This window comes from Rhinocladiella mackenziei (assembly GCF_000835555.1).
Source record: "Rhinocladiella mackenziei CBS 650.93 unplaced genomic scaffold supercont1.2, whole genome shotgun sequence".
Classification (NCBI taxonomy): Eukaryota; Fungi; Ascomycota; class Eurotiomycetes; order Chaetothyriales; family Herpotrichiellaceae; genus Rhinocladiella; species Rhinocladiella mackenziei.
Genome location: NW_013550603.1, coordinates 1753889 through 1773609, shown reverse-complemented (window position 1 = coordinate 1773609; position 19721 = coordinate 1753889). Strand labels below are relative to the sequence as shown.

The following is a 19721-nucleotide window of genomic DNA, read 5'->3' as shown; positions in this document are numbered from 1 at the left end:
TAACATGTATCAAAACCCCATAAAAAGACCTCCTCTCCTTGCCCTTATTCTACTCAATTTCCCTTCCTGAATCATTACATCATTTGTCTCGTCCTAGCATTAGCAAACATAATAGATTTCACACTCTGTACTGCGATTCTGGCGACGATGAATCAGAATCAACATGTTTTTGCTCGTTAGAGTGTTGTGCGAATCTCTCGTTATCGACCAAATGCTCTCCACCTTTTTTGAACACGAAGCCGGGGTGTGCAAGGACCAAAGCATATGCAGCGGCAATAATCATCCTGTGGGAAACCAAGATTAGCCTCTGGTTCAGGCCACCTGATCAAGGCCACGCACGGGTAAAACGACTTACACTGACTCAAGGCCGATGAACAAATTCTCGTCTCGCAAAGCCTCGCTGTCTCGCGAGTAGCCCTCATTGAGCTCGTAGACACGATAGCTGCATCGGATGAGGATGAGAATGGTAGCGAGTGAAAGGAAGCTGACGAAGACGAGGAACCGTGTTGGAAGACGGATGCTCATCCACACAGGGCGGCTGCGGGTGAAGTAATCGACAGTCGCGACAATGAAGGCGACCAGAGTGATGACTTGGAAGGACAAGCCGGCAAGAGCAATGTCAACGCCTGCTTGTGAAGAACCGTTGGAGGTTGAGGACATGGCGCCGCCAACAGCCTGCAAGATCAAGCTGATGATGTCGCAGGTGATGAAGACGTAGTAGAAGAGACTGGGCGTGAAGCGAGAATGCTTGACGGAGATATAGTGAACTCTATCGGGAAGAGAGAAAAGTTAACTTGCCGTCCCCTAGGAGGTGAAGGGAGGAGGATCAGAAATTGAGTACTCACATTTGATAGAGCATGACATAGATTGCGGCAGCGAAGAAAACTGGTCCAATGGTGATGAGGACTATCCAAGTTAGATATTCGAGATTACCAACCACCAGAGTGTATTTTCACACTTACCAATCTGCATAATGAAGCTGTCATTGTCCCATGGATTCTGCCACATCAAGATCCGTCCGACATAGCCGAGAATTTCGTCGATACAGCCCAGCACCATAGCGGTCATGAAACCCCATGCCTTGTAGCGCCATCCAAAAAATATCTGGATGATCATGCAAACGGAGTAGAGACCAATGAGGGCGCCACTGGCACCCAGGGATGGGCGGTAGCCGTAGACGCTCATTTCTACTGGACAGACTGAGATGGTGCAATTGGCTTGATCGCCGTCTCCGATGTACACAGTGCCATCAGGCGTGATGAACGTTGAAGCATTGTCGGCCATATTGATGGTAAAGAAAGGGGGGGAGGAAGATGAAGGTGGCTTGTGAAGAAGGGTGACGTTCGCCGGTGGGAGTTTATTCTAGGCTCTGAGGGTACTGGTATTCTTGCTGTTTTGTCGCTCCTGGGTCTACTGGCTGTCGTTATTTGTTTGATGCAGAAGGGGAATTGTTCGTTGAGAACTCCATGGCCGGCTTTATACATCAATTTCACAGAATCCGTTCACATGTTTGAATATTAATCAACGGCCGAAACGTCGATACTTGGGCCAACGTCGATTTGGCAGTGTAGTCCAGTTGTTCAGCGCTGAACAGCCCAGCGCCATATCGTGGCCATTACAGGAATAGGAGTGAAAATATTAGCAGACTTCTCTATACGAGTTACGGATACGGAAGGAAAAATCGATGCATTGGCGAATGAAACAAGGCTAAGTGGAGAGACTTGTCAGTATATTGAAACTGGAGTAAAACGACATAGCCATCCGGCCTTACCTAACAGAGTGCAACGTGAGTGGGAGATGCATGTGGCAGAAGATAGAGAAGGAAAATTCCCTAGGACTTTGGATTGAGTTTCATTGGCAATGGAAGAGATTGGGTCAGGGGGATATATTTTGGGTGGGATGACGTTGATCTGTTTGCTTGGGCTCGCCTGGACTCGCTTGGCCTTCGATGGGCAGCATGGGCGTCTCCACTCCAACGGACGAAAGAAACGGAGGTGAATTGTTCCGTTGCCGCTGACTCTCCGAGCAGTAGCTGGAGATGGCAATGATAGCGAGCTGCTAGCAGTAGGGAGTTAGAGGGTAAAAGGGGAGTCCCCACTGTCAGAACAAGGCTGGGAGGATGTGATCTATCGCAGCATTCTGGCAAAACGTGGACGCTTCACTACAATAGTGGGCCGGAAAGAAACACAAGTCCCCAGCTTGGTCAAGGCCCAGCAACGAGTGCAGCAGCGCCAACGGACCAAGGAGGAAATATGGGGACATTGTCAACAACGAACAGACAGCAACACCAAGATTACCGGTACATATAACAACCAAATCAAGCGGTTTACCCTATCGAGTCAACAGTTAATTAGGAGACAATAAGAAGATAATATAGTTCATTGGAAGTACCTCAGCCTCAAGTCCTCTTCAACATCACATCCTACCTCCCGAGGAAACTAAAAATGCCTTTATCTCTGACTTCAACATTCATGACTTTGGCTTTCGAGTCGGATTTTGAAGTTGAGTTGGCTCTTGAGTGAAGCTCTGTTTCATTTTTGGCTAGCACGGCCCGAGATTTGTTGGATTTGGTGGTAGTGGCAATGGCAGCCTTGTCATCTGTTTTCTTTTGTTCGGAACCAGTCTTAGTCTCGATCTGTACTGATCTGGCCGGAGACATCGTCGCGTTGCGAGCCTTCTCTCTAGGTGCGGTTTGCGTATCCCGTTCAGGAGACAAGGGGACTACAGGTTCTCTCCCCTCAAGTTGGGCTCTCTCCTTTTGGGTCTCGGCCGGGGTGCTTGAAGATGACGACGTAGAGGGCGTGGAAGCAGCCGCAACAGGTGCCATTTGGTTGTCTCTAGTCTCATCCTGCGGAGGCACTTCTGTTGAGATTCTCTCCAAACTTTCCACTCTGTGCTTTGCGTCGGGTCTCCGAGTTTCTGACGATGACTCTGGTATGGCTGCCCTGGCCTCTTTTGTGACCCTGGTCGGGTTGATCTTCTCCAGGAGGACACTCGGAGTGCTTGGACGCTTTGATGGAATCGTTGTCGGCGCATGTCCAGCCATCAAGGCCTCAGGAAGATGAGCAGGCTCGCCATTCTGCGTAGCTGGAACTTCACCTTGTTTCGTGTTGCTCCGACCGTTTGTTACAGGTGGGGGTTGTCCACCTTTTGCTATTGCATTCTCATATTTTGGCAATCGGAACACCTGCTCAGCGACATGTTTCCGTGTATCGGTTTCAGAATTCGTCGGCTTCTTCCGCTCCGCTTGAGCGGCCTCTGCTCGGACTAGATTGGCCTGTTCTGTTAGTGGAATATTTGGTCGTGGACTGTTCACTATTGATGGTGAAACAGGTCCTCGGGGAGGGGAATAGTCCTGTAATGGTGCTGCTCCAGGTTGCTGGTTTCGTCCTCGTGCCGTGGGAGTTGATGGAGGCTGCGGTGGTCTTGGATCATCATGCTCCTTGACTGGCGGTCCTCCCGGGACCGGCACACGTTTGAGTTCGACGTCGCTCACCTTCTCCAGCAGCATGTCGAGTTTTCGCGGGGCCCCAGTATCGCGACGTCTAGGTACAAGCGTCACGCTAGCGTCGGTATTGTCGCCCTGAAGCGCAGCTCCTACGAACCAGAGGTCCACGTTTCCGGACGGTTTGCTAGGTTGAGCCAAGGCCGCGCACTTCAGCAACAATTGAATCGCCCTCTCCACTTGTCTGATGGAGGTTGGTTTATCGGTTGGGTTGCCACTGTTTTCGTCATCAGCGGACTCAGTCTTCTCGGATATAAGTGAACATGTGTCCAGGAGAAACAAGACAATTTCCTCATGGTCGTTCTCGGCCGCATGCCGCAAAACCTTTCCAAGCTGAGCATTAGATTCTAGAAGGTATTTCACAACCTCCCGATGTCTACGATATGCTGCCGCTTGCAGAGGACACCAACCAAGCTGCCCACCTGCCGCGTCAACGTCTGCATTTCTCGAGATGAGTAAACACACGATATTGAGGTGGCCTTTGTATGATGCAGCCACTAGGGCAGTACCATAATATCCACCACTTGCCGTCGGATCTGCCCCTCTCTCAAGCAGGAATCGCACCATGTCTTCGTGTCCTGCGTACGATGCTGCTCCTAGCGCATTGCCGTATTGTCCGCTTAGAGCGTTGATATCTGCTCCACGATCAAGAAGCAATGACACCACAGATTGGTGGCCTTCGTAGGCAGCGGCCTGGATGGCTGTGCCATGGTAGTCGCCTCTGACGTTCAAGTTCAGATCTGCATTCAGGTCCAGCAGGAGCCGAACCATGGTCTCGTCGCCTTTCTCTGCTGCGGCTAGTAGAGCAGTTCCATGCTCTCCTCCTTCAGCATCAATATTCGCTCCCCGTTTGACGAGTAGTTGTACAATGTCCATGTGTCCGCCATACGCAGCAGCTTGCAGCGGGGTGGAATAGCGCCCTGCCTCCAAGGCCACATCCGCACCGCTATTTAATAGCATTTCGACAATCCTTTTATGCCCTTTGAACGATGCTGCATGCATTGCTGCGCCATAGCGCCGGGATCGAGCGTTTACATTTACGTTTTTGCCTAGCAACGCTTTCGTGGTTCTTGAAAGACCCAGGTAACATGCATAGTATAAGGGAAGGGAGATGCTCGGGTCCTTGGAGCCATGTTGAGAGTTGTGTCGCGAGTGAGATTCTTCAGGATCAAAAATCCAGAGCCATTGCCGGAGCTTTGAGGTATCGTTTGGGTTCAATAGCATTAGGCAGAGGTCCTCTAAATCAGCGTCAAGGTGCTCGTCTGACACAGTTCGAGCGTGATTAAACCAGTGTCGGGCCGCATAGTTGAGAAGCGGGTACTTTTCCAGCACTCGTTCCGTCATTGAGTCAACGTCAGTGAATGACAGCAGATGTGTGAGACAAACTTGGCCCATCAAGCTGTTGGCCGATATTTTCGACACAAAAAAATGCGACAAGGTGTCCTCTTGAATTTTCTTGGACGTAATGTACTCCTTCACAGAATAGTGGGCCAACCGAAGCCCTTGCCCGTTTTCCGATATGCTCACCAGACCGGGGCAAATTTTCAAAATATCTTCTGGTCGGCACAGCTTTCTGTCGGGATCTCGAGTAAAATCCCATGGCTCGATTGCAATAGCTTCCGCCACTTCATTTAGCTTCATCGGACGTACAGAAAATGCCAACCATTGGAGGATTGCGTGAACATCGTCATGATTGGATTCGGGAATTTGCTGCAGTATTCTCTTATAAGTCTCATATAGCCCTTTCGGTAGCTCCTTCAACATTTTGCGGATATCGGCAGCCCTTATACAGGTGTGCAGGGCGTCAAGTTGGCAGGATACCCAGCGGAACCTTTTCAAGCCTGGTCAGCATCCCGGGAACCCAATGGAGGTAAGAGGTGATGTGGTAAGGGGGATGACGAGCTCTAATGTACACATACATTCCATTGGCACCCTTGACAAGAGACCTTTCAATTTCCTTCTTGATGCCAGCAGGCCATTTGTTCAACTCGGGGTCTGTGTTGAGTCGATTGACTATGTGGAGTCGAACATCCGCATCGACGGCCGGGCCTTGAACTGAGACAACACTGGCCATGTCCGGCGGCAAAAGTGCTAACATCGACTCGATACGCTGGTCCTCTCGACTGGTGACCAGAATACTGACCCTAGTTTCGCAGGCCAGGTTCCTTAGGACCTCCAGGAGTCGCATCAATTCCGCGCATTCGTCCAGAGCATCCACGATGAGGTAGGTCTGGCTTAGATCATTCATAAGGGACATTAGTGATAAGGATAGGCTGTCGACACTGGGTTCTATCAACTTTCTGGTCTGGCTGTCGTACATTTCTTCGATCTCCTCCGGAATGGTAGCCCTCTGGCAAGCCAGCTGCGCAATTGCAGAAGTTAAAAACCGTGTTACCTTTTGCTTCTGCTGGTCTTGAAAGTCAAAGTAAAAGTGGGAGAGTCCTTTCTTGGTCAGATCGATCCCAGAATTTTTCAAATCTTCAATGACCGTAGAGCTAGAGAATTAATGTCAGTCGTTTGTTGTTTTCCGGTGCATGGAGGTTAGTCCAAGATATCATACCACAGTATGGTCTTTCCACAGCCCACTTGGCTCTAAAGTATCAGCCAATAGACTCAATCCTTTCGTCAAGAAGATGTGGAACGCACTGATGCCCTTTAACCAGAGAAACTGTCCAGGGCCACATTTCCATTTTTTGAATTGCCGAGACTGTAGAAACCAGTCACCGGTGTTTTCCTCGTGCTTTTCACGTGCGGCATCATGGCTGCCGTACAGTCCATTCGGGGAGAGCCATTGAAGAATCTTCTCCCTCTTTTCATCTGGAAGTAGGGTTTTCATTAGCATGCTCTAGTACTCTGTGCCTCCATTTGTCTGTCTCACCCGCCTGGATTGACTGAAATGATTGATGGAACTGCTCGAATTCCTTTTTAATCTCCAGCAATATACTTCTGAAAATAATTAAGCACGGGTGGATGTTCTTCGGACGAATCACTTACGTATGATCACCAGTTAAAGCAAGAAGAAATATTGCTTTGTGTCTCTCCACAGTCGTCAGCAGGCTGTTTATCTCTTTTTCTTCCAGTGGCCACGCGATGGCCTTTCCAATCTTCTGTCGTCTCCCAGGGGCTGAATTGAGCCGGCGTTCCAGCTCTTTCAGTACTTTCCCACACCTCTCAAAAAGCCCGTTCTGGCCGGCGAGCAATTCCAATGCTGGCAATTGGGGAGCCTGGGTGTTCTGGGATAAGAGTTCCAGGGCACGTAGGACGCCATCTAAAGCGGAAACCTCGGTCACGATTCGTTCCGCTGCCTTGGAGGCTCCTGCTGCACTCTTAATATATCCGTAACATAATTGTGATAATGTTCCAGTCAACTGGACGAGTGTGGCGATACTCGTCACCACTCCAAGGACCTCTGCCATCTCAGATGCGAGTGTATATCAAATGCTTGGAGCCTCTATAGAAGGTCAAAGTTTTGGATCAACAAGAGCCCATAGAGTGGGAGTTCGGAGTTCTGGTTGTCCGTCCACTCAGCTGGGAAGTGAGAGTCCCGGCTTCAGTCGACTAGTGAATCACAGAACCCCGCTTCTACCTTGCTTGATGCACAGAAAGTTCCTTCTTCAGCTGTGGAGCGGTGACATTGGTTCGACTGATAGGCTCCTAGGCAAACTCCATTATCAATTGAAAAGACACAAAATTAAGGTGTGTCAGCCTGACAGCAGAGATCTTCCCCCGGGGGGGGGGCTTCGACCGTCGATTCGGACTTTCCAGAGTCGCAGTTCGTGTTTTCAACTCGAAAACTTGCAATGCTCTCGATACGTGGTTTTGTAGGATAGGATAGATGCGAGGGATCGAGATACGCGTGGTAGCAACGTTGACCGGTTTCGGAGACAACTTGTCGATTGGACAATAAAACTTCGAAAGCATTTCCACATTTCCGACAGAATTGGGACGACTGCATGGAGACCACGTCCACCTAGGAATGGTGTCTCAAGTAGGCAAATAGATGCTCAAATAGTTAAGGTGTAGCTAGTGTCGAAATTGGAATACTAGGCTCTGGATACGATCGGTCCAGCCGGTACGCAGAGAAGCTAATGCAGCAGCAATTTTGGAGAAGGCCCGTAGGAATGCAGCTGCAGAATGCCAAACCTCGTATTTGGGTTCTGTCAGGTATCAAACGGTATCGAGGACCGAGAACCCTGCAATCCAAAAAAAGGGACCTCTTTACCGTTCAAACGGCTAGCAGCCGTAGAGACAACGTGGGCATCAAAATTGATGAAAAAACTGATGACCTGTGTTCAGATCGTTTTGGCACCTTTTTGTTGAAGCATGCGTGCTCTTGGTCGATCCGATAAGCTCTCCAGGTATGTGTGGTCCATGACAACAACGAGTCCTTCAAGGTGAATCGGGTTTTTGACAATCCGTTGTAGACATAGAACTTCTTCTTCCTAGACATACTCCCCTCTGACAGACCCGTACTCTTGGTCATCGAATAAGATTCTGAATTCAAACATGGAGTCTTCAATTGTGATTTCGATCTTGAAAGTCACAATCGCCATTTCATCACCTTCTTTCCCTGCCTTTTCGAATTTGTCCTCTGGCACGTTGCTCAGGTCGGCTGCCAAAACGCACACTTTGTAAGGACCGTCCTTTTCTCGGAGCGGTGGATTGTCGCCGTCATAAGCCCACAGCGTTGCGTGGGAGATTCGAGGTTCATCCTTACGAAAGATATCACTGACATTGATAAACGCTTTCTTCCGCTTTGAAATAGGTAGAGCGTCCCCTTTTGACAGCAGCCACTTCATGCAGCCTGGTCCTTTGTTATTTGAACGTCCGAATAGGATTGGGCGCCAAAATAGTGATGTGCGTCGGTGTCCAGTCAATGAAAAACAATGAAAAATGGGGACGAACCTTTGGCATAGATGTCATTCGTGTTGGGATACATGAACATATCTGCTTCGGAATGTCTGTCTTTATCGAATAGTTCGAGCACACTGGTACCATAATATCGACGGCATAAACGGACTTGCACCAGATTTTGGCTCGGTGTATCAAGCCGTTGGAGAAGCGCACCTCGAACTACCGCTGACCAACTGTCCCGCTTGTCAGTAATGGGCTAGAAATTTTCGCCAAAGGAGGACATGAGGTGGCCGTGTCAAGGCTTTCTTACGGATGAGTTGGTCTGATTGCCTCAATCGATGCCTTCCCACAATGGTCTTTGATTCTCCTATACAGATAGTCGGACATGCCAAATCCCCCAACAAGCAGGACGTACTGCATCAGAGTAAACAGTGTTAGTCGGTAAAATGTAGCTCATCAGCAATGACGGCAGAGAAATTGTCACCTTGACCTTGCCCCCCTTTGATGTAACCTCATTGATCTGGCCATCAATCAACGTCAAGACTCGGTGGACGCAAGGATCAAATATGCTTTGCACGTCATCCCTATGCTCGATAGTCTCCCAATTAGCTTCGCCCAATTCTTGCTGTCGCGTGTCCGTAGAAACTCACGGGCCTAGTCTAACTTCTTGATCAGCAATTCCTAGTTCCTCGTCGTCAACGATTCCAACCTCATGGGGCAAGCTGATGTAGAACTGTAAATTGTCGCCACAGAAAGCCGCTTTGATGAATTCAAAGTCAGTCATCAATTTGCTTCCTGCTAGAAGTTTGTCCTCTTTTATTTTCTTGAAATTTTTGTCTCCCAGCTTTCGTTTGAGCCAGAGCTTGAACTCGCGATCAACAAAAACGGATCCGCATTTTTCACCTGTTTATCATATTAGCACCAGAGGCAGCCATCAGGGGGATATGACTTTCCAGTGCCCACAGCTGCCTCGGTCACCTTGAAAGCCGGGGCTATCGAATCCACCTTGTACGAAATGAGATCCTGGAGAGCGAAAAGGTTTTTCAGCCACATCGAGAGGTCTATTCGGCCAGGCCAAAACTTACCACTGTCCCTCCTCCAGCATCACAGACAATAAAATTGTCTCCGACCTGAATAAGGATTCAGCATTGCTCGGGAAACATTCAGGAAAACTGTGGCCATACCGAAATATGTGAGAAAGGACCTTCTCTCATCTCTTTCAAAGCATAAATTGCCGCAGCCTCGGGTTCTGTGATGATGGAAATCGTTGTATTGGCGTCGTGGAATCCTGCCCGGGACACAGCCTGGCAAGTGAGGTCTTTGGCTCTGTCTGACCATACAGCAGGCACAGTAATGACGATATCCCTCTCAAACAGGCTCGCTATCTTCCCATATCGTGTTTTCAGGCTGTCCTCGAGATGTTTCTTGACTCCAGAGAGAAAGTCGCCTGCGATTTCCACTGGGGGCTTACCAGGATATGGCGGGGGGCTTCCGTCGTCGTTATTATTCCCCGTCAAGAGGTCCACCGCGAGTTTTCGAGTCTCCTTTTCATCGAGTAAAAGCTTCGTCCAAGCCTCTCTCCTTGTTCGGGGTCTTATTCTGTTTCCCCATTCGAATCCACCGTCGAAGTATGCGATTTGGCTTGGAACTTTCTCGTTGGTTGCGTTCAGCCGTTGTCCAGGCCAGTCGGTGATCAGATGTATCGCCTGGAGGACGGGTAGAGTTCCTAAATCCCTATGACAAAACGCGACGCCTGAGCCACATGGTCAGTTTCAATAAATATGAAGCTGTAGTGGGCGTGGAGCTCTTCAACAAACCCGTAAAAGTGGTGCCGTAGTCAATTGCAATCACAAGGCGATCTTTGGCCATGACACGAAGTCCCCGAATATCAGTAGGACCTTGGGAGTGCAGTCAAGGACAGTGAAGCAACTACGTGAGTGTCTGATACAGAGTATTTACCTGCCATAAACACCAAGTTCTTGCCTCGGAGTTGCGTTCCCTTTTGGGTCGGCCTCTCGGGTACGGGCAAAGCAACAGGGAAGGAAAAATCCGATGTGAACCAGATCTTGGTGAACTCTTCCAACATCACTTCATGAGAAATCAATGCAAGCTTGCCTCTTCATAGTCAGCACAATGCACAGTGTCGAGACGGGATTGGGATACGTAATTGATTTTCATGTTTCAAGACCATACCTTTAGGTTGTAACAATGCCACTATTACCATCAGAAAGTGGGGGCCCACGCACAGGAGCATGGGAAGAGCCACACTTCATGAGTCTCGAAGCCCACAGACGACTTGGCCGCGAGGGAAGGAGAAAGCTCGTGTCGACTCTTCATTGTCCGTTCTTGCAGACTTGTGATTTGCGTGATTTGCAAAAACTTGATCTGACTACGGCCCACCTTCTCAGTTGTCTCGAATATCCTCCCCACCAGCTGTCAGTGCCCAACCACCACTCATGACAACACATTGGGCAGCACCACGCTGTCTTGACACATCTACTGCATAGGCCCGACAAGTTTTAGTGACCCTGTTTGGATTCCTTGAGGCCCATTGAGACGAGCACCCGGGTAAGTTTTTGGGGGGGGGGGGAGATTGTTCTCCATTTTTCCTTCTCAGCGTCTTGATCTGATCGATATAGAGATGTGTTGATGTTTCCAGACTTTAGTAGATCTGGCCTGCCATGTCAGGCAACAGATGGCCTCCTCCTCGCATAAACATACATCATCAACCTTCGTTCCTTAACAGCCACGCCAGCAGATTTACAAATGATGATCCAGCGCAAGAGTATCACCAAGGAAACATAGGGTATACCCAGCTGTATGAACCTCAATATCTATCGAATGAATATGGTGACACATCCTATATTCAGCAAGTATGCCTCAGACTTGGAATGTTACATAACTCGATACTATCATGCTGACTTTCTTTCAGCCGGAGGAGGGACTCAACTTTGAAACTTCAAATTTCGACCAACTACGTATTCATGATGACTACGATGATCAAGGACTACACGCACAGAACTATGATATAGGCCAAGCGACAACAGAACTCCAAGCTCGGGTGGAGAGACTCGAGGCTGAAAACCAAAGCCAGAAAAACCTCCTTCAGGATCTCATGCAGGAGAGATTGGCAGGGCTAGATCACTTCCAGCCCATAAGCGATGCCGACCTTGGCGGAGAATTGATGAAACTGCAAGCACAAATCACCGACTTTTCAAGATTTTTGCGGGATTGTGTCGGGTCCAACTTCGAGACAGAGACATCCGAGTACGGGAAGCTTGCTCTTACATTGTCTCAGTTATCACGGTCCGGAATTAGGAAAATAGGGATGAAAAACGTACTCGAGAGTATTGTATGGAAACAACTCTGGAAAGAGCTATTCTTGCATCCATTTCAGTCGCTTGGAAAGGATGGACAGCAAATTCTCGACACATGGGGGATAATTTTCGGAAGAGGTATGTGATGATATCGTCCGGACAAAAACTAACAAATTAACGATCTCCCTTTTTTTTTGGGCATTCGCAGATATTCTAATCAAATGCGAGCCTTATACAGCTCCAGTTATCCCAAGTCCCACGGAAATGTCCGAAAAATGGAGAAGTATTACCACCCACCAGCTGTGCACTCAGATGGCGGAAGACGATTTTGGGATGAAAAAGGAACATCGGATACGAGATGGGGTAAAAAGGATTGGTGTCGCTTTAGAAGACATCAAACACGTGTTCCAGGACCCGAATACTCTGGACAACTATCTGCAGAGGATAGTGGAAAAGGGGTGGGAAGTGGCAACGTTATTTGCGCGACAGCGGTGCCGGTTGGAGCTCTGGATACCTGAACCCAAAATCACTAACAACAGGAATATTGACGGCTGGCCCTCAGAAGTGGTAGAGGAGGTGACAAATCGCCCGGTCGAGAGTAGGATCTTATTCTGTGTCTCTCCAGCACTGCTGAAACGGGGAAATGGGTACGGTCAGGACTTGGACAAGTCTCTTTTCATCGTGAAATCCAAAGTTGTTTGCCTTTGACCACTGGAGAAATAGTAACCATAACAATGATACGACGTTTTTGAACACCGTTTCAGCCCTTGCAGCACTTCTGTGACACTCGCTGACTTTCCAGAAAAAACCCCTTATCAGCGCAAGGAAATTTCCATTTCCGAAAGAACAAGAAGTTCAGTATACCAGTATCATATCCGTTATCTTTGATACCTCGTGAGACACCTTTGTGCTCATTTGAATCGACGAAACGTGGACGCGAAGAAAACCGTGGTCCTCAAACTCATTATAAGACCGGCGGAAAACCCCACGCTCCTGCTTGAAATTCCCTTCACCAATAATCTTTACTTACGAGTATAACAGCTCCCGCTACGCCCGAAAAATGCGAGCCGCACTAACCGAAGAGTCAATCTCCTTCGAGCTCGTTACCGAAGTGCCTTGGAACAACACGACGCAGACGCCGCAGTATAATCCGCTAGAAACCTGGCCGTACTGATCAACAGGGAAAGGAGCCAGAAGCCTGCCGAGGAGGATTTCGCAGCGTACTAGTCACATTTCATCTTTGAGTGGATCGAGTACGAGTTCCTGCCGCCGCGGTGGCTGGGCTTGACGTCCGCGACGAATGAAAAGGAGCTCTTCGTGAAGAAAGTCCAGGGTGAATTCGGATCCTCAGTCCATCCCTTTCAACGAAGACGAGCAGGTAGATGTCCCTCTCGTCGAATGTGTTATGCTTGGTGGTACACTGACATGCTCTCACGCCTCCCCTCTTCTGTAGTAATCGCCGATGACTGCATTCTGATGTTGGAGAGACAGCACGCTTCTCCTCGGCCAGAGTGAAACAACGCGACAACGATGAAAAGCCGATGGCGGCCTGCATCAATTAGCACAGGGAGCGGGAGACAATGAGGTCCTGATCGATGACAACTTCCCGCTCGCCGACGTCGCAGTGGAGGCGGCTCTGGGCTATCTTTGTGTGCGATTCCGGGAGTATTCATGGCAGCAGTTGTATCTGAATTCGAAGAGTTATAGCGACCGGTTGGATGAGATGGAGTCATCTAAGTCGTCGGTGCTGTTTCCGCAGATCACTAATGATAAGATTGTTTGAATCGGCTGCCGGACGCGGGGATTTTTTGGATGATTTGGGCATGTTTGTATGTATGTATGTATCGGCATGGATAATGTGTTCCCGGGCCAAGGGGATACGTCCAGAATTTCACAACTACACTCATAATATGAGGTCACTCTCTCCTCTTTATTTAGGAACGCCCTCTCCATCATTCCTCGACTATTCCCCCCCCCCCAAAAGTTTGGAATGGGATTCATAGAACAATATGAAGGCGCCCCTGCTCAGGTTCGCGTTCCCAGTTCTCCCTTCTCTTTGTGTGTCCCATTGCTCTTTATTTTCGGGTCGGATACGGTGAAGCCACGGGGACCCCGGCGAGAATATGCTTGTGTGACCAGAACATCTTCCCTCCCCTAGATGTTATGGAACTATGGGGCATCTCGGGCCGTGGGTGGGCCTCATCCTGCGGAGAAAAGGTACTTTGATTTAATTTCCTTCATACTCTGTCAATGGGGCAATGGGCTGCTAGAAACATGTCGCAGAGACTCACATCCTCGAATGGTGATCCGTCCTGAAGGGAGACAGCAAGGGCTTCATCCAAAAATCTACCATAGAAGGAGTGACATGTGCTATCAAGTGGCCTCCAGCGGAACGTGCAGCTAGTGGGGGGGGTCTCGAAAATTGCAGCTCTGCCAGAGTGCCTCCTTTCCTCGACAAAGAGGCGCCGAAAAATTATCTGAAGGAAGGAGGGCCCTGGTGAGATCGGTCAAGGATGATTCGGTCGTTCAAAAGCCAAAAGCAGCTCCATTATCGTGTACTCGCAAAATACTGTGGTGGTTGTTCCCGTTGTACCGGCCCTGCTTGACTGTTTCCGGGATTTCCGGGAAGACGAGTGCTAATATTGGATACGCTTTTACTTCGACCGTGGAATGCCAACAAAATATCGTCTCGGTCAGCTTCGATGTCGGGGTGCCTTTGACTGGGTCTTTGCCTTCTCTTCATCCTGACCCTCTCTCTTGCAAATTTGAGTTGATCCAATGTCTCTTTCGGCCCATGCGAATCTTCTTGTTCCCCAATCTTAGTGAGATTGCGTTCCGACTCCATTATCAACGTGTTCAGCTCTTTCTCTTCGGCATCCAATTTCCGCAGCCTCTGACACTCCTCTTCCCACCAGAACAACATACCAACTAGGTCTTTCTGTCTGTTGATGTTCAAAAGGGCGAGCTGGTGTGGAAACTTGGGGCCGATCTTGTAGGTATCGACAGTGCCATCATGAGGATTGAGAATCTCATGCTTCTTGAGTGTTTTGTGCACCCTCTTGCTCACGCTCTCCGAGTCCACGACGCCAACAACGTAGAAGGAACGCTCGTCCAGAGCATATGGATTTGGGGACGCGATTTGATGCATGTAGCACATGTCGCGACGGTAAGAGGTCAAGTCCGCCGTCCGCGTAGGTGACTCATCGGCAAAGAAATTGGGAACGGCAGCATTGGCGAAGCGGGTGAAAGAGAAGCCGAGAGAACCATTTCGCTTGCGATACATGTTGTGTAGTCTGGACGAGGATTGAGGTAATGTCCTGATTTTGGCTTGACAAGCACCTAGGTAGTTAATAGAGGGCGTCATTTGGGAAGGGAAGCCGAAGGTGGGGGGAAAAAGAGGAGCACTAAACCTAGAATTAGAGTTGAGTGCGTGGGCGACATTATACCGGTTTTGGCCATTTTTATCGTGGGGGTCACTATTAAGCCGTGAAGGCCAAAAGGATCTGATACGATTAGCCCTCCGAATGACAAAGCCAAAAGGTGATTAGCCGAGGCAGACAAGGCTGAGTCCAAATCACGTGAATTCGGCCTTGCCGACTTCGCAACCTCACATGATTCCGGGTCTTTGTGGGCAGTTTCGCGTCGAAACAAAACATGGGGCCGAATAAGTTTTGCGGTAACTCTTGAGGACTCATCAGGAGCTCCTATCTACTGTCGGTCCATGTTCAGCATGGGGGTGTAAGGTTACGACTGGTGCCTGAGACTGTCTGATAGGGGCGGCATAGGTGGTGCCACATCTGCGTAAGCGACGGATCAAGATGCAGGTACACGCGTATGGCTCTGTTGGATGCCGCGCCGCCGCTGTGGAGATTCAAGCTCTGAAAGTCCCATGTCCCCCGAGCAGCCTTGTCGATGATTCTCGAAACCGAGATCGCGACCACTGCATGATATTTGGAGCAGACGGCCGACGACATGGCCTGATGATGTGTTGTCTGAAAGTTTTGTACCTCGGAAGCGTGTCGAAGCCTCCATTGAATTGCGATGAGATCATCGGAGAAAACAGAGAGAGCATGATAAAGCCGATGCGGCGAGAGAGGTCGGGGGGCGACGCGGTGGGATATAGATAGCAACTTAGTCTACCATCTACATCCCGCGCGGGATGCACATGGGATGTGTTGGCTGCACCGCCTCAAAGATTTCATATAGTTACTCTTATGATAGACTAATTTTCATTCTGGTGGTACGACGGTGAAAACATGGGAGCATGAAAAACATGAGATACTTTTGCTGGACGAGGCAAAGCCATTCGGACAAACACATTTTCCGGCCCGTACATAACCAAAATGCTTCTGTCAGACAATACCATAATTCTCTTCCTAGTATTTCATACAAGATGAGAGTAGCCTCGATCAGCCTTGAAGTTGACGGACTTTGCCATGTACAGTGTCACAATCCAGTATATACCCTTTCTCCATCTCCCCGCATCAAGCGTGCACTTCTACCCAAGTTTGGCGAATACTAGTGGACGAATGAAGGGAAACGGATTTCGTAATTTCAAGCACCGATTCCCCAAAATCCCTCAAGGGATAGAGACAGGTGCCACTCCCTCCGTTCCTCTTCAATCATGAATCTCATCCTAGGCGAAGCCGATAATGTCCACCGAAAAAACGATGCACATAGGCTTACTCTAGCAGATACGACGTTAGCTCCCCTGCCTACCGACGGCCAATCGAGGGTTCACGTGACCTACAGCGCCCCCCGGAAGCACCAACGGGCCTCCCCGTTAATATTTTTCTAGGGGCCACACATTGAATATCAGGTGATTCCTCACCAGGATCTCTCGCCTATCCTGCGCCTCCCTCCTACGATTCGATCATTTTCCATTCGATCCCAGCCATCATCTAAGCATTTTCCACCATCCCCTGCGTTGCCGAAGACGTGGCCGCCCTTCCGTCGGGCCAGTGCCTTGTATTCCCTGTTACCTGTGCCTGTGCCATACGTCAGAAGAAAATCCTAGCTCATCGCTAAGGTCAGCTTCCCGCTCAGACCCTGCCCCGACACAAGAAAGTGCCCAACTTTTGAAACAGCTGATATCAGCCAGCACAAGGTCTCCCCTTGTGATGTGAGCCCTTGAACTCACCTTACCTACTGCTCGTCTCTACATTTCAGGCCATCACTCATACCCTAGATCTGGAAATTTTGCTGGACCTACGAGCTTTGCTTTTGTAGCTTGCGTCTTTTTACGCCCGCCTCACTTATCCCACGCAGCCTTTTCCTGTCACCGGTATAAATACAGCCTATTGCCATTGAGTTGACATCTCCCATCGCAAAACAATTTGAAGCAATGGGTGACCCAGCAACGAGAAGACCTAGTATCGTGGTTCAACGGGACTTCGTGTCACATGTGCCCGAGTACCATCGAAGACGATCCTTGAGTATTCAGCAGCAGTCTGACAGTGTGGACATTGGAACCAGCTTGAGTGTACGTCCACACCCCTCAGATGCTCTTCTTCACGACCTTGTCTATGTATCAAGACCGCCACAGAGGTGGGCCTGTGGCATCTCTATGACCTTCAAAACGATTTGGAACGTGGCCTAACTTGCTTGACTACCTTTAGGAATTCTGGGCGGGCATAGCAATTCAAGAAGAATCCCCCAGAGCCGTCAAAGTCGGCATCGCCGTGCACGATGGAACGTACAGCGTGGATTTCGCTGTCCACCGTATCTCTCTGGATGATGACCAGGAAAAAGACGAAAACTCAGACTGGATCGCTGATCATTTGATCACTCAGCTCTCCGTGTATAGAAAAGAACACGTGTGCAAAATCCTGGGGGCCGGTATCCTCTTGGATCTTCACAAGAAGAGCCCATCACTCTGCTCCAGGCTCTGGTTAGAGCTGGACATGGTGCCAATCGTGGTCGAATCGAATCCAGTGCTGCAAGTTCAGAGGATCTCGAAGAATGTCCCGAAACTGCTGAATAATGTCGATGAAATTGCCGATTCTGCTGCAAGAAAATGTTTAGCGTATGTGCTTTGAGTTCCCCCCATCACGACTCCTTGAGCTGACCGCACGACGAATAGACTGTACGCACCAACGAAACAACCCCGCCTAGCAATCAGCTATCGTAATCAAGTCGAAGTGGACTTAGCAGGCATGATTCAGTTGACCACTCTTGACGATTACGAGAAATCCGTCAGACCACCGACTTGGAGGGCAGTCCAGAAATACGTCAAGGATGTTGTCGATCGCAAGCTCAGAATCGTCTTCTTCAGTGCTACACCGCAGGGAGGAGGAGTCGCCTTGATGCGCCATGCCCTACTCAGATTTTTGGACCTCCAAGGCGTTAACGTTGAATGGTTGGGCCCCCTCTTTGCCTAGTAAATCTTGGTTGAGCCGAATCGGTACTAATTATCTCCTCCAGGTTCGTACCCAAACCGAGGCCAGACGTCTTTCGAATCACCAAGACAAACCACAATATTCTGCAAGGTGTTGTCCCACCTGATGTACGCGCCACGGATGGACATCTTGCAAAGATCAAACAATGGATTATCGACAATGCGGAACGCTACTGGCTTGGTGAAGAAGGGCCGCTCAGAGCACCGGAAGAGGGAGGTGCGGATGTTGTCATTATCGACGACCCTCAAATGCCAGAGCTTATTCCAATTGCAAGGAAGATGTCGCCTGAGCGTCCTATTATTTTCCGGAGTCATATTGAGGTCCGCGACGATTTGGTCCGGGAGGACGGAAGTGCCGCTCAACATGTTTGGCGAAATATGTGGTCCAGCATCAAACAAGCCGACATTTTCCTCAGCCACCCTGTCCGGTCGTTCGTCCCGAATGATGTTCGGAAAGAGACTCTTGGTTGGCTTCCGGCTACCACAGATTGGTAAGTCCCTCCCTCTCCCCCGCCCCCCTTTTGCTATTCAGTCTTAATGTGTGACCAATACCACGGATAGGCTTGATGGCTTGAACAAAACCATGGATGAATGGGATCTGCAATACTACTTCCACGTCCTACGACAAACCTGCCAAGCCCAAGGTATTCCACAGCTCGCATATCCTCAACGTGGCTTCTTCACTCAGATCGCACGCTTCGACCCTTCAAAGGGTATACCCGACGTTATCGAAAGTTACGCCAAGTTCTGCAAGCTCATGAAGGACGAACCGAAGAGAAATATCCAGCAACTGGTCCTCTGCGGCCACAGCTCCGTGGATGATCCCGACGGAAGTCTGATTTACGATCAAACAATGAACTTGATCCTCAGGCATCACCCGGACTTGATTGAGGATATTGTAGTTGTCCGACTCGGACCAAGTGATCAGATCTTGAACGCCATCATGTCTCTGTGCACTGTGGCCTTACAGCTCTCCACACGGGAAGGATTTGAGGTCAAAGTCTCCGAAGCCCTGCACAAGGTAAATCGTCCCCGTCACGCTCTCCTCACTAGACGCTGATATTTTGGACAGGGCAAACCCGTCATCGCCACTCTGGCCGGCGGCATTCCACTTCAAGTCGAGCACGGAAAGAGCGGCTTTCTTGTTCGACGAGGCGACCACGACGCCGTGGCCCAACATCTCTACGACCTCGTCAATGACTATGACCTGTATGAAAGAATGAGCGAGTATGCCATGACCCATGTCAGCGATGAGGTGCAAACAGTCGGAAATGCCCTCAGTTGGCTGTACCTCGCCTCATCTCTAGCTGGAGGTAAGACATTGAAGCCGAATGAGAGATGGATCAACGACATGGCGCGGGAAGCAGCTGGGGAACCATACGAGGATGGAGAGCCGCGTTTGCCGCGGCATCTATCTACCTAAGAATCGGCAACTGTCATCAACAGAATGTTTTGAATTTCGGGGAAGACGGAGGTTTTATTTACATGGACGAGTATGTGTGGACGAGTGGGCATGGAGTCACGGAATTTGGTCCGCCTAGAGGGAAGAAATGATCGAGAGATGGCCATAACTGTGTTTGAGTAGGAGCAGGACCCTGGGCGACGACATGTTCTTCAAGGAATCACGTTATATTTAAAGGACAGGATA

At 49.6% G+C, this 19721-nt stretch overlaps 6 protein-coding genes across 6 annotated transcripts; 2 read left to right on the top strand and 4 right to left on the bottom strand.

Moving 5' to 3' along the window:
* Window positions 1-118: 118 nt before the first annotated feature.
* On the bottom strand, window positions 119-1284 carry Z518_02439 (uncharacterized protein; the record flags this gene model as incomplete). The annotated part of the gene is made up of 4 exons (XM_013419467.1): window positions 119-284; window positions 356-769; window positions 846-906; window positions 963-1284. 4 exons carry the CDS (start codon window positions 1282-1284, stop codon window positions 119-121), a joined length of 963 nt encoding a protein of 320 aa, XP_013274921.1.
* A 1138-nt stretch (window positions 1285-2422) lies between these two features.
* Z518_02438 (uncharacterized protein) lies at window positions 2423-6921 on the bottom strand (the record flags this gene model as incomplete). The annotated part of the gene is made up of 6 exons (XM_013419466.1): window positions 2423-5336; window positions 5425-6000; window positions 6066-6090; window positions 6152-6322; window positions 6384-6451; window positions 6500-6921. 6 exons carry the CDS (start codon window positions 6919-6921, stop codon window positions 2423-2425), a joined length of 4176 nt encoding a protein of 1391 aa, XP_013274920.1.
* A 1026-nt stretch (window positions 6922-7947) lies between these two features.
* On the bottom strand, window positions 7948-10228 carry Z518_02437 (uncharacterized protein; the record flags this gene model as incomplete). The annotated part of the gene is made up of 9 exons (XM_013419465.1): window positions 7948-8309; window positions 8411-8592; window positions 8670-8773; window positions 8844-8943; window positions 9010-9221; window positions 9323-9382; window positions 9445-9489; window positions 9544-10112; window positions 10177-10228. 9 exons carry the CDS (start codon window positions 10226-10228, stop codon window positions 7948-7950), a joined length of 1686 nt encoding a protein of 561 aa, XP_013274919.1.
* An 812-nt stretch (window positions 10229-11040) lies between these two features.
* Z518_02436 (uncharacterized protein) lies at window positions 11041-12278 on the top strand (the record flags this gene model as incomplete). Its single annotated transcript, XM_013419464.1, has 5 exons — window positions 11041-11232; window positions 11292-11814; window positions 11915-12039; window positions 12088-12173; window positions 12239-12278. The coding sequence occupies 5 exons, from the start codon at window positions 11041-11043 to the stop codon at window positions 12276-12278; spliced, it is 966 nt and encodes a 321-aa protein (XP_013274918.1).
* Window positions 12279-14224: 1946 nt separating this feature from the next.
* Window positions 14225-14959, bottom strand: Z518_02435 (uncharacterized protein; the record flags this gene model as incomplete). The annotated part of the gene is made up of 1 exon (XM_013419463.1): window positions 14225-14959. The coding sequence occupies one exon, from the start codon at window positions 14957-14959 to the stop codon at window positions 14225-14227; it is 735 nt and encodes a 244-aa protein (XP_013274917.1).
* A 2061-nt stretch (window positions 14960-17020) lies between these two features.
* On the top strand, window positions 17021-19496 carry Z518_02434 (uncharacterized protein; the record flags this gene model as incomplete). Its single annotated transcript, XM_013419462.1, has 6 exons — window positions 17021-17158; window positions 17295-17701; window positions 17759-18034; window positions 18100-18564; window positions 18635-19094; window positions 19146-19496. The coding sequence occupies 6 exons, from the start codon at window positions 17021-17023 to the stop codon at window positions 19494-19496; spliced, it is 2097 nt and encodes a 698-aa protein (XP_013274916.1).
* Between the last annotated feature and the right edge of the window lie 225 nt (window positions 19497-19721).